We start from the raw sequence: 13,194 nt of genomic DNA, 5'->3' as shown, positions 1-13,194 counted from the left end.
CTTTTTCTTAAATAAATAAATAAATAGATCAATCAAACATACACATTATGTTATCAGCATAGTGCTCAATACTGTAGAGGAGGAAAAGATAAGTCACATTCAGACTTAAGCAGTTCTCCAAAGAGTAGCAGGAGGTGTTTACTGCCTTCTTGTTGTCTTGCTCAAAGCCTAGATAAATACACTTGGATTAGTGGGATGTTGGAGGGATTATAATATTACCATGTTCTAGAATAAAATAAATTTTGAGTTTGGTTGCCTCCTCTTTGCGTTTAATGTCTACTTCATATTTTCTCCTTCTGATGTTGCAAACGGTGTTGTATATGAAGGAGTTTATTAATAACAGATTGTAAGAGAGGAAGGATGTGTAAACCCAGAAGTTTTCTTTCTATGCTGCAAGCTGGAACACAACAGCCATCTAAAGAAACTAAATAAACAATTCAAATTTAAGACAATTGTGTTTGTGCCCAGATGGAAATTTTTTTGTAGTCATGTAACAGTAGGATGCTTCGAAGAGGGGTCTAAGCTTTGTTTAGGAGCCCTGGGAATAAACCTAAATACTAGCTCCTTGTGCTTTGATGTCACTATGCAAGGCCTCAGAAAGATGCCAGATGATACTCAAGCGATTCATAGATGCAAAGGAAATACTGGTACTGTATTTCCTGTTTAATATTCATGGATGCATGCATACATGCATGGAGACAAACATACCCCCAAATCTGTTTGTGGAATCTAAGAAGTGAATGGGAACTCCTGAAAGTCAGGAAAGGCTAAAGTTAATGTCATTCGTGCATGCTTACTGGTGTTCGTTACGTGTGTGCTCTGAGTTACTGCCTTGGAATATTAGTATCTCTCAGTGAGTGAGTAAGTCATATTAAAAGGAGTTTCAGTGGCTTTAAATATGCATATAAAGCTCTTTGAACTAGGTATTATTGTATGAATGTACTTGAAAATATTAGATAAATGTGAAGAAACTGAAGATAGCATTTATTGAGCATCCTCCAAGAAGAACCTAATATTGTTGCAGGAAAAAATTTCACGATGTATTTGTATAAGATGAATGTGTTACCTTGTAACTATGGAATATTATGTGTACAATATAAGGAAAGTTGTGATTTATTATATGTCCTGATCAAAGACTCTCTACTATTCTTTTGGTCTAGTTAGGAGCTGCTTTTGTGGTTGCTGTTTTGATGGTTTACCTACTTTAGTAAGAGGATGTTCCACCAGAACAAGCTGTCAGTGTGTCTGGTGAACCCAGAAGCTCATTCTTTTATCTTCAACAGCACAGAGACAACTTTTTTTTTTTACCCAAGACATATAGAGCAAGGAAAATATATGGATAATGTTTCTGTTTGATTTTTGTGTCTGTTAACTCTGGGTTTGAGTGGCTTTCCTGCTCATGACAATTTATTCAACTCACAGAAGAATTTGACAGTCAACTAGCCCAGGAGCTAAAGACAACAGCTTTTGTAGTCTGTGGGTTGTTGTCAGCAAGATTGACTTTTTCTGAGCAATGTGAAGGGTAGCAACTCTTTCTGATAGGTTTGGCTCTAATAGTAATGGGAAATGGAAGCAGAGTTTGCTAAATGCTGTGTCTTTCTCAGTTTAGTGTGATAATAATTTCGCCAAATCATTTGACAAAATAGGTAGGTCATGCTAGCAGTGCTGGAATTGTGTTGTCCTGGAAATAGCCTGGATGAATGAAAGCAAACAGAATGGTAGGCTTTATGTGGATGTTGATTTCTATTGTTAGGAAATGTGTTGGCAAAATAGTTTTTCATCATTCTAAGTTTTTAATCTTGTTTTTAGCACTTTCTCACTGTTTCTCTGCAGTGGTTTCCTGTTGACCAAATTGGAGTGTTGATTTTTTTACATCTGTTATTCTGTTGCTTTACACAGTTTTTGGGATACGCAAAGTGGAACAGGATCGCCATGTTTCGAAACAGTCTCAAGATGCTTCTTACAGGAGGGAAGTCAAACCGCAAAAACAGGTCCAGTGGTAAGTAAATGTCAACTCCTCATGCATGTGTTTTATTTACAGTTTTTGAAAGTACTCCTTTTATGTGTGTTTCGGTCTTACTGGGACTTTTTTCTTTTTAATGAATAGATGTACTCGGTTGATGATCTTGTAGACTCAAAACATCATCATAGGTCTTTTTAATATTGTGCTGTGATTTAATATTTAAAAATATATGTATATTTATTTAAAAATGTATGTAAACCACAGTCTGTTTTTATTGGGGAAATAAGATGTAGGGAAAACCAAATAATATTTATACATAATCCTGTAGTAAACTAACACTAAGGTTCATGTTTCAATTATGGCAATTAAGAAAATAAAAATTTTTCCTTGAAAATGACTGTGAGAACTTGTGGTGGTGAAATCTTCATTACAGACAATACTTGTGATAGCAGTAGCAATTGTTTTTATTTTTTTACTTTTAAACAGGAAGGAGAGAGGGCAATGGGAAGAGATGGAATTAAGGAGAAATTGCCCAAATTTAGTCACCAGTTCTGTTAGTCTCCTCTTTCCGCCATCCCAGGAAAGTTTACAGTTAGCACTGGTTCATATGGCTTGGCCTGTTTGATCCATGAAGGAGGTTAGCAGAGATTGTAATTGTGAAGCAAAACATTATAAAAATATTGATATGCTTTAAAAACCTTCTTATTTAACTTCTGTTTTTATTTCCAAAATTGGAGTGCTGGCAGTGTAAGAGCTCTTAATTAGATCTTTCATTTTTCTTTTTAAAGCCATCTGGCAGCACATTTTGAATATTTTGGGATACAGTGTTTATTTGTGCTTGTGTGTCTGTGTAAATAGTGCATATGTATATTCCATGGGAAACCACAAGTGAAGATGCAGAGGTACAATGGTGATAAATGCAATGGAAAAATCAGGCTGTTTTCCCTTGGTTGAAACAAGTTAACTTGTTATTTCTTACAGTGCCAGAATTTCCCCCCCCTGCCACTTCTAATATCTTAGTACCCCGAGTTTTATGTGGGGAAGGGGAATTGTGTTTTTCAGCAGTACAGCTTCGCTGTGTCCTGAAGTTGCCTGCTAGCGGTGCTGACTTTGTTTTGGTCCTTAGACATCAGTAATCTGTTAGAGTCTGCTTTCTGATGAGAGTCCCAGTTTGTGTTGGTTGATCCTGAAGATATTTGCCATGAAAAGTTTAAGCAGTGTGTCATGGTGTTGACTTCCTTGCATTAGTTATTGTAAGTGGCATGTATCTCATATAGTGGGAAAAATGTCTATTTTGCAAAGACGCCCTAAGTAATTCCAGCCTGAGGTCGTGGTTGTTGTTCACTGCTTTTATGAAGGAGATTTTCTTTCCTTATGAACTCCTCAGTCTTTTGTTGCAGGAGTGGTTAATCTGAGGGAGGTACCTGCATAAAAAGGCAGGTTTGGGAAAGATATGCGAGTAGATGGCTCTGTCTTCTTGTGATTTTGTATTTCTGTGAAGTATCACATTTATGATTGAAAGCACAGGAAAGTACACGTCCTCTGATGATACTCACAACCTTTGGAAAAAACTGTAAATAGACAAATAGCTTAAATTGTGGTTTCTGTATGAAGCCGTATCTTTGTCAGATGTTCTGTTATCAGTCCCTAGTATTCCTTTTGGCTTATCTCCTGAAGAAATATTAAGGATCTTGTATGTGCAGAGCTTTGCAAATATGTGTTTCTTATTTTGTGAATGAAAAATGCAAGTTCTGAAATAACAAGATTTGATATGCTTGTACTTCTGTCTTTAAGCAAAACGGAAAAAGAGATGGGTCTTCTTAAAAAAGAATATGGGATTCTTTAATAGATGAGGTTTTCTCTAATGCCTAATGACCATACTGTATGTTCAATTTATTGTGATTCTGCCTTTGAAATAAGTTGCTTTATTGAGAAGTTCTGTTGGCATTCTTCAGGGGAGGAGAGGGAATAGAAAAAGGAGATGATAAGGTTTGTTATATTAACAGTGTCCAAATGGAAAACATCCCTCCACTGGAAAGTAATTTTTCCGATAAGTGTTAGTCTATCAAACTATAACATGGCATTAGATGAATTCGTTGCTGCTTAGACTTTTTTTTTTCTAAATAAATATATTTAACTCTGTATTTCTTTGCAACACAGTAAGTAAAAAAATCAGTAGCTCTTCCAGGTACATTTCTGTGTAGCCTACAGCAGTATAAGCCTGAAATTTGCTTTATTTATTTGCTTTGCAATTCTGGCAAACTACAAATTTCATGCTTTAAAAGTCGATAAAAAAGGAGAGTGCTTCTCTAATAATATACAAAAGGAATTTGTCACCCTGTCACTGCAGTGACAGAGCAGTCCTGTGCTGGTCTGAACAACCCAACTTGATACTCATTATCGTAGTTGTCTGCTTTGCTTACCCTAAACCTCCGTGCTCCCTTTCTCTTTGTCCTCCCTTCCTTCCTGGTCTCTTGGTATGCGAAGGAAAGGATCTTGAGGAATCCTCCCACCCCCTTGGATGAATGCACATGTATAACTACAAGTCCAAGCGTTTCATTCTCTGGAACGTTTTCACATGGCGAGTGTGTACCTTCAGGTCACCTACATCACTGTTGCCTTCACTGTTAAGATTTTGTGGGGGCATAGGTGGGACACTGGGGGTTCTGGATATTTTTCAGCCAAGTGCTTTAACAAGATTAGGTATTTATTGCGTTTAAAAAAATATATTTATCATTAACATGATTTAGATTGCTAATTAGAAGTTGGAAATGAAGTTTCCCTGGTGGCTTTGGTGTTCTGACGTGCCTTGTGGCCGCAGAAGCTGTTACCTCACGGGGCAGTGTGTGTGATCTGGAGGGTAGAGCCGGGGGAGAGGGAGGGTGAGCTGCCCTGGCAGCAGAGGCAGATGTTTCCAGAACAGCCCGTGTTCACAGGGAAACTGCAATGCAGAGCTACACCCATCTCTGGGAATCGGGAGCAAACTCAAAATCATAAGTTCTGTGTTGTGAAAGTAATCTATTAGAGGTTTCAGGTCTGCTGTTGATTCACCTTCCATGTAATGATTTTAAATTACATAGGTAGGTGACAGCCCACTCAGGTGTCTCTGGTGCGTGTGGGTTTGAATGAAATTGCAGTGTGTGTATCTTAATTTCCTACACTCCAGTCATTTTGCATTCCAGTGCGGGAGTAAACCTTTGAAGGAGGGTTAAAGGTATTGTGGTTTTTTTTCTTGGGGAATCCAAGTGAGCATACTGGCCTTTGAAATTACTGCTCTTTGCAGTTTCTTTCATTTGCAGTAACATAGTTAGCAAACGGGGTCAGTGAAGTCAAGCTAACAATCCCTAGATGTTGTGATGTGGTTTTGATAATTCTTCATGATTAAAAGAACACTGGTAGTGGTAACAGTAGAATGCCTTCTTATTATTCCTCCTTCAGAAACTGCTGAGCAACTTCTCTGAAGAACTGTGGTTAAAATTTATTTTGACTCAGCTGGGGTGTTGTGTTTTTTTTTTTTTTCTTAGGTACTCTTTATGGTATTGTGGTTCAGGAACACACAAAATATTTATAAAAGAAGAATACCAATTACATCTGTATGAATGTACAGTTACATGCAGTAATGCCAATTAAAATAAATGAAATTCTACTGCAACATCAGATTGTGTAATCTCCTGTGGTTAATTTTGTGTGTATGTACTTTCAAAACTCTACTGATAGGATTTTGTAGCAGCGTACTGTATGCAGTATAACTCTGTGCATGTGTATTTGTGCGCATATTTAATCTCTTGTCTTAACAAAAATTCTCTTGTGACTCAAGGGCGCTCAAGATATTTTACAGTAATGCCTTGAGGACGCATTATGACTGCAATAGTATTTTGATTAGGCTGTATTTTCATCTGTCATAAATGGATATTCCACAAAGCTACCAGACAACAGTGTCTGTAAAGCTGAAATGTGATCTGAATGTAGTTAAATATTACCTTTATTTTTCTATTCTAAATTAATTTACAGAGATATGCAGACATGTAAGTTTTCTGACTGCAGTGTGTATCCAGGACTAAATTTACTTAGGATATGTTTGTTTTAAAGTGTAAAAGGACTGTGCTTTGCTCCATCCTTTTATCCCATCTGGCTGAAGATCCAGCATGATTATTGTGGCCAGAAGCCCTATGGCTAGGGCAAGCAGTTGCATTAAAACCTGCAGGTAGGCACTCCTGCATGCTGCTGCTTGTCAGAAATTTTTGTGAGGCTTCTCTCCCCCTAATTCAGCCCTTCCAGGGCAATTCTGTTCTAGTCTCTGAATCCAGAGACTATAAGGTATTCTATTGTTTTTATCTGTTTATCAAGGACCTGTTTCATATTTATCTGCAGTTTGCTTGCTTATACTAAACATTCATTGGTCTGGGTATGTATTTAATTAGTTTACATCAAATCAGTCTGCTAATACATTCATTCCAGTATTGCGTTAGTGAAATAAGTCTGTGTAATGGATCCAATCTTTCTACTTATTATAATTATCCTTGTTTCTTTTCCAAGCAGGTGGACTATTTCTTTCTTACATTATCGCGTTAAATTAATACTACTGTAAGAGTTCAGATTCCCTTTAGAACCTAGTAGAACTCAGCTGCAAAACTGCGCATTTTATTTGGTTTTATATTTCTCCTCACTTTGAGGTGTAAGTCCAGGATTTGTGCCTTTTATTTCTGGCAGAGGCCGAGGTAGATTCTTAAAGTACTCTTGTCTTTTTTTTTTTCATGTTAAATTTATCTGAGGCATGTAATCCTTTATAAACTAGCCCAAAGGCTCTGCTTTTTTCTTCTGAGTTGGCTAGGAATTGTATCTTACTTGTTCTTAACTGATATAATGCACACCATTTTTATCTTGAGCTTACCAGCTAGGAGCCTGCCTGTCATTCATAATATTTTCAGTGTAGGGTTTTTAAAACCTGTTCTTCTTTCCTGGTTCACAGGAGAGCCAATTACTTCTAACTTCCAATGTATTTATAGGGTCTTTTGGAACCTGCCACTTTATATTTTAATTCCAGGACTAAAAGAGCCCCTGTCAAGTGTTCTTCTCTTTTGATTCTTGCCTTTCTAAGATAAAAGGCATTTCTGTGAAGGTCTCATCACTGCTTTGCCAGAACTCCATGCAGTTTCTTATCTATCTGATCTCTTTTGGAAGTCTAAGCATAATTTTTACCCCAAAAGAGTTTTAGAAGGTCACAATTGCTTTTTGGATTTCATTTCCGAAAGAAATTGCTGAGTGATGAGATCCAGCTGGTGGGTCCTATAGATGTCGGGATAACTTAATTTAAGAAGGTATTAGAAGCGAGATATTAAAAACCTCTCAGACTTCCAGAATGTATTGTGGTACTGAATACCAAACGTATCCACATGTTCAAGGTACTCCATCCAAATAATAACTCAGACCATTTTCTTCCAAAATTTTGCTAGTTTTTCATAAATCCATTTTTTAAACAAGTCTCGAGTATGTTGACAAATCCATAGCTCCTCTGACCGTGCTGAAGTCTTGTCCTTGAGTTTATTAAGAATGAACTGACCCTTCCTGAAAGTTTGTTTTTCATTTATGTAATTTAGTGTATTTCTTCTTAAGAAGGAATTATATTGGCAAGGTATGTGTGTAGACATACACCCATTTTTCTTCTTAGTAAGGCCTATTTACTTGGTCAGACTATGTCTTGTTCATATACCAATCTCTCTTCCCAGACAAATAAAAGATAATGGACAATAAAGCTTCTGCTTCTCTCCTGCACAGCTATCATAGAGATAATTTTGGCAGCTCGTGCCCATATTATTCTAATACATATTTCTTTACTTCTGATGATTTTTAATAACAGCACAGATGTTAACCTAACTTGCTTTATATCTCATAAATAATTCTTATTTGACAGGTCTGTTCAGTCCTTTACTGTGTTTATAATTTTTTATTAACTGACTCAACTGTTCCACTAGAGTTTATCAACCTGTATTGTTTTATGCTTCTGTGTGTGAGCATGTGGGGGGAGTGGGGGATAATCCAGCTCTGTCAGCCTAAGCCTTGCCAATATTTTCACAAATCTGACCATCACCAGCTGTAACAACAAGTGTGTTGACTAAGGCTGCCTCCATCCTGTTATGAGTAACAAGCAATGGATATCCTCACCCCACCTCTTATGTTTCCAGAGCCCTAAAAGTGACTTTATTACCTGAAGCACTGTTCAGTGAGTTTTGTTCCCACACCCTCTTTGTGGCTTTTTCCACCCTCTTGAGATTTAATTTATTGTTTTATTCTTCATGTTTTTTGCTTTCATCAAATACAGATGTAGATATGTTAATCTTCTGGAAAGGGATTTTCTTAGTCCTGTCTGAGCGTTTCCTGATTGTCATCTCATGGTGCTATATGGTATTCTTCAATGATTTGATGTGCAAAGTTTTTTAGAGCCATATTTATGCCTTCCTCCTTGCTTTGACCCTCCTCTTCTAACTTCCCTTATTGTGGTACAGTTATAAAACTCCTTTTTTCTTTGCCCCTGTTTTCAAGCCTTGCAATATGACTTTCCTCCATTTTTCTCAACATTTCAGCTCACCAGGTAACTGCATTTGAGTGCATTATTTCTGGAGTCTGGGATATTTCAACTTGTTATGTTTTCTTTCAGTTAAATCTTCTTGACTACTCATAATCTTGTAGTTCTTCTCAGTATTCCCAATTTTTAGGCTTTATTTTTTGTGGGGGAATTGAAAGAATGCTGTGTTTCTTTATGTCTGATTTTTATGATAGAGCAGAATCTCCCTGTCTTTGAAATGCTGTTATTTTGGGCTCTTTACTATGAGGCTTAAGTTTTGGCGACTTCTAAATCCTTTTTCCACACTTATGTTGAACTGTTCAATACGTAACATTGTTTGAAAGGCAGGCTCTGTGTATCAGGTATATTTACGGTTTTGATACAGGTGCAGTTCTTATTTAGTTCCTGCTTTTCATTAAAGTAGCCTGTATCAGAAATACTCCTCTTTTTCCTCTCCCAAGACAAAATGAATGAAAGAATCTTCAGATTCTGTCCCATTTGTTCAAAAATGTTAAACTGTAAAATTAGGTACATGGGTTTGGGGAAGCGAGAGAAAAATGTTTGATGTATTTCTTCTATGCTGGTTGCTCTATTTGTTTCAAATACTTAAAAAAGAGAGGAAAGCATGCCCTGGGTATTTGACAGGATTGCCTCCTTTGCGGCTGCTGGGAGCTAGTTCTTTTTCTTTTGCTGTTTTACCAATTTTTCATTTCTATCAGTGCATCAACAAGCACTCCTTTTTCCTCAGTCATCCACATTTTATTTTTCAGACATATTCCTACTTGCTGGTTTTTATCCAAGATTTATCTCTAGGTCAGTGAGCCTATTCTCAAGTTCTTCCATATCAGCTTTAATCCCTCTCAAACCTTTCCCTTCATTAGCGATTCTACAGATCTGATTGCTGAGATTAATTCACCGAAGTCCCTTCTAATAGCGGGGGCTGATTTGTCCTCCTGCTCTGCTCTGAATGCTGCTTCCATTACGGCAGCCATCTCCCCTTCTGGTGTCCTCATGTGTTGTTCTGAGCTCTTTAACCTCCAGAGAGTTTCTTCTAGGGAAAAGAAAAAGGCTTTTTAAACCAGTCCTTTATGTGGGCAACCATTCTGCAAACAAGGGAATTGATTTTTGAAATTAAAGGGGTCAGGAGTGGTGATGTTTGCAGGTTGTGCCATTTCCCCTTCAGAGCTCTGCGCTTAGGCAGTGGTCGGCTCCACTGACACTGTGCCATCGACCACCTTTTCTCACTCCAGACTTATCTGAAAGCCTTCACTGTGCATGCTTGGGTTTGAGCTGTCAGAAACTACAGTAACAATCATTTGCCTTTGTGGGTTATATGTAATACTTTCCATTGAGTGTTGTACTGGCAGAATGCTGTATTTGACCAGAGCTCATGGAGTCACTGGTCTTCTATATAAGCTTTGGTTTCATGCAGGACTGAGTAAGACAAGAAAGCAAGGGGTGTTGGTGATGGATGTCTGGGGCTGTGAGTACAGCTGTGGAAGCTGCCCTTGTTTCTTACTGGAGAAGGAAGGTAGGAGGCTTGGAAGAAAAGAGGGAAACATGACGTTGGGAGTATCTGTCTTCCTCATATTACGTGGTATTTGTTTCTACTGCATTTGCCAACAGTTTTAATGGAGCTGCGTAGTGAATATTGTAACAGGTTTTAGAAATAATTTTTAAATTTCCTTGTAGCTACCCCCCCCTTTTTTTTCAGAAAGGTATTTTTATAAACAGAACTGTTCAGTTGTGCAACATAGCTGCTTTAATCCCTGTTGAGTAACTGCTGAATGCTGCTTGAAGAACACAACTGGCTTTTTACTGTACTGATAACTGCTAATAAACCTTGAAAGAGCTTTGAACAGCCTCTTCACGCAAAGAATATCAGTGTAGATAGTGTAGTATGAAATAAAGTTGTTATGAGTTGGAGCTCCCCAGTCATTCTCCAGATGTTTTCCACCAGAGCTCGCTTCTGGTGCCTCTGTATCTTCACAGGAGAATGTAGGAAGGTGGAAGGTACGTGCCAAGAAGCATGAGAAGGTCCCTGGAGACTAGGAAAAGGCAAGTGTTATACCCTTCTAAGGAAAATAAGAGGGTCTGGGGAAATACAGGCTTGACAGCCTCAGCTTAGTCATGGGAAGACTATGAAGACTTCTTCAAAGCCATTTCCAGGCATGAAAGACATCCAGGTCTTTGGGAGAAGCCAACACGGAAAGATTCATCAAGTTCTAAATTGTGCTTGAGCAGCCTGATTGCCTTCAGAGATGAAGTGACTGGCTCTGCAGTTGTGAATGAGGTGGTAGAGACAGCTCACCTTGACTTTAGCAAGGCTTTCAACACAGCTGAAGACCCTTGTGGCCAGCTGGAGGGTATGTGGATGGACTGCAGCCTGAGAGGAAAGTGTCAGGCTTGAAGGAGGGTGATCAAAAGTTCAAAGTCATAACTGGTGGTCAGTTATGAGGAACATTCCTTAGGGGTTGATGCTGGCATCAGTAGTACATAGCATCTTTAGCAACAACCTGGACAAGGGATGGAGAGCATCCTCACCAGATCGGTGGATAAGACTGTCTTGGAGGCAGCAGCTGATACATTGGAGGGCAGGGAGTCCGAAGGATCCCGATAGACTGGAGGAACCTTACAGAGTTCAACAAGGACAAATGCGAAATCATGCTCATGGGACAGGCACTTGTGTGCAGGGGATGGATAATACTATGATCTTTTGGCTGGGTGCTCACAAAGAGGTGTGGTATCAGGGTTCCAGGCCTTCTCCTGAGAGGTATGTAGGTACTTAGTTGTTACGTGCACAGAAGTGGAAGCATATTGGTAAGTAAAGAAAGAGAGGAAGCAATTGCTGAATGTACGAAGAAGCGCAGAATGGTCAGTGCTGTCAAATAGTGCTTCTTTAATGATTGAAGTTGAGTGCTAAAAATTAGTAGCAATATTGTCTGTAATCTGTGTGCCTTAGATTTATATTTGTAAAATGGAGACAATACCGCATCCCTTACCCTTGCATATGAGCAGTCCATTTTTGTATAACACTTGGGTATTTTGATGACGAGTACTGAAAAGGAGCTCATAGTTGGTACTGATTTTGTCAAAATCTTCTTACTGCGTACTAGGCGAGTCAACGTTGTTGAGCTTTATAATGCAATACTGCATAGGTGTTAGGCAAATCAGAAGCATCAATTCTATTATTAAATCTAGCAGAATTTTGGCGGCTGAGGAAAGAAATATATCAGTATACTATTACAGTCAGACTTTAGCGACACAGGGGCGGAAGGGGGACAGAATGGAATACGTATATTCTGTGTAATTTTGGATAGATCTGGGATTTTGTGGTGTTACTCACATAGCCACTAGTGGGTATATACTAGCCACCTATAGCTGCCTTACTCTTGCTGAACCAGTAGAGGGAGTAGAAGTTTTCTGACAGATCATGTCTCAAAAGCTGTGCTGAAATGCACCATGCTGACACGCAAAGGGGATAAAGTTACATTTTTCCATGTCAAATGACCTTGCCTTCTCTTCTCAAAGAAAAAAGTTTTCTCATACACAATTCAAAAAGAATATGTACACTTGCTTCAAAAGAAAATACCATAATCAACTTGAGGGATTTGCAAAGCCAAACTGTTGGGAAAGTGGAATGTCCTTTCCAGGATCTCTGAGGAAACCTTAATAATTACTGTATCTATAATAGTTTTAAAAATACAAACAAGTCGATTAAGAACAAAGGTTTATATCTGTGAATTCAACTATTTCATCTGTTAAATCAGTAACGTCTAATGACTGATCTTTGTCTTTCTTTACCGGAACAAGACTAGCCCCAGTTCTTAGGTAAGCAACAGACTTGGATTCCTTAACTTAAAGGACGATTTAAACAACATGAATAATCTAATCTGTAAAAATGGATTTCTGTTTTTTGTACACGCAAACTAAAAGTAATGATATTCACAATTCTGGAAGGTTATTAAATATCAAATGTTGCTAAGTAAAGAAATTGTTTTAGAAATATTCAACACCTGCATGTTGATTTTTGTCATTTTACCTTAGTGTGTTGAATATATAATGTCTATTTTCTTGTAATCAGAACTTGATGTGGCACAAAAATAAGCAAACATCTTCATGTGCAGGAAAAATAATTAATATGGAGAAAAGTTGAAGCTAAGTATCAGGCTTTGCATTTTTGGTCTTTTTGAATGTTGCAACTGTAATTTCTGTTTGCAGCGAAATTCTGCCTGCAAGGATTTCAAATTGATCGATGTTGATCATAGAAAGCCATAGGAAATCTCCTTTACTAATTAGCTTGTGAGTTTTCACATCACGTGACTTGGCAGAATTTCAGTAAGATTTTCCAAGCAATAAATGACATCGATAGATGAACTTGGTGGATCTCTTTCTCACTGTATAATGTACAAGTGTGCAGTACTACAGCAGGAGCCTGTGACTCATGGAGGCAGGTGAGTTGAACTCATCTCTTAAGAGTAAATTCAGCTCTTTGGAAAACATTCTTTCAAGGTGGCTTTTCACAACTTTTAGTACTAAATTTAGCTTTTTTGGAGTCTATGTTATGAAGAGATTTGTGAAAGGCTTATACTTCAATGTCTTTTCTCTGATTAACTTGTAGGAATGTGTTCGGTGGGACCACAAGAGAATAATCTTTTAACAACAGTAT

General features: G+C 38.0%; 1 protein-coding gene across 17 annotated transcripts in view; it reads left to right on the top strand.

The window, feature by feature from the left end:
* TANC2 (tetratricopeptide repeat, ankyrin repeat and coiled-coil containing 2) overlaps window positions 1-13,194 on the top strand; it is a 288,324-nt gene that overhangs the window by 72,071 nt on the left and 203,059 nt on the right. For all 17 annotated transcript variants that reach the window (XM_069786690.1, XM_069786691.1, XM_069786705.1 and 14 more), the window contains one exon: window positions 1,900-1,999. In XM_069786690.1, coding sequence (XP_069642791.1) covers window positions 1,933-1,999 — 67 coding nt within the window. In that variant the 5' untranslated portion in view covers window positions 1,900-1,932. The remainder of the gene's footprint in view (window positions 1-1,899; window positions 2,000-13,194) is intronic.

The sequence above is a fragment of the Haliaeetus albicilla genome, chromosome 7 (genome assembly GCF_947461875.1).
Source record: "Haliaeetus albicilla chromosome 7, bHalAlb1.1, whole genome shotgun sequence".
Taxonomy (NCBI): Eukaryota; Metazoa; Chordata; class Aves; order Accipitriformes; family Accipitridae; genus Haliaeetus; species Haliaeetus albicilla.
Note: the sequence above shows the minus strand (reverse complement) of the source record. Positions and strands in the feature narration are given on the sequence as shown.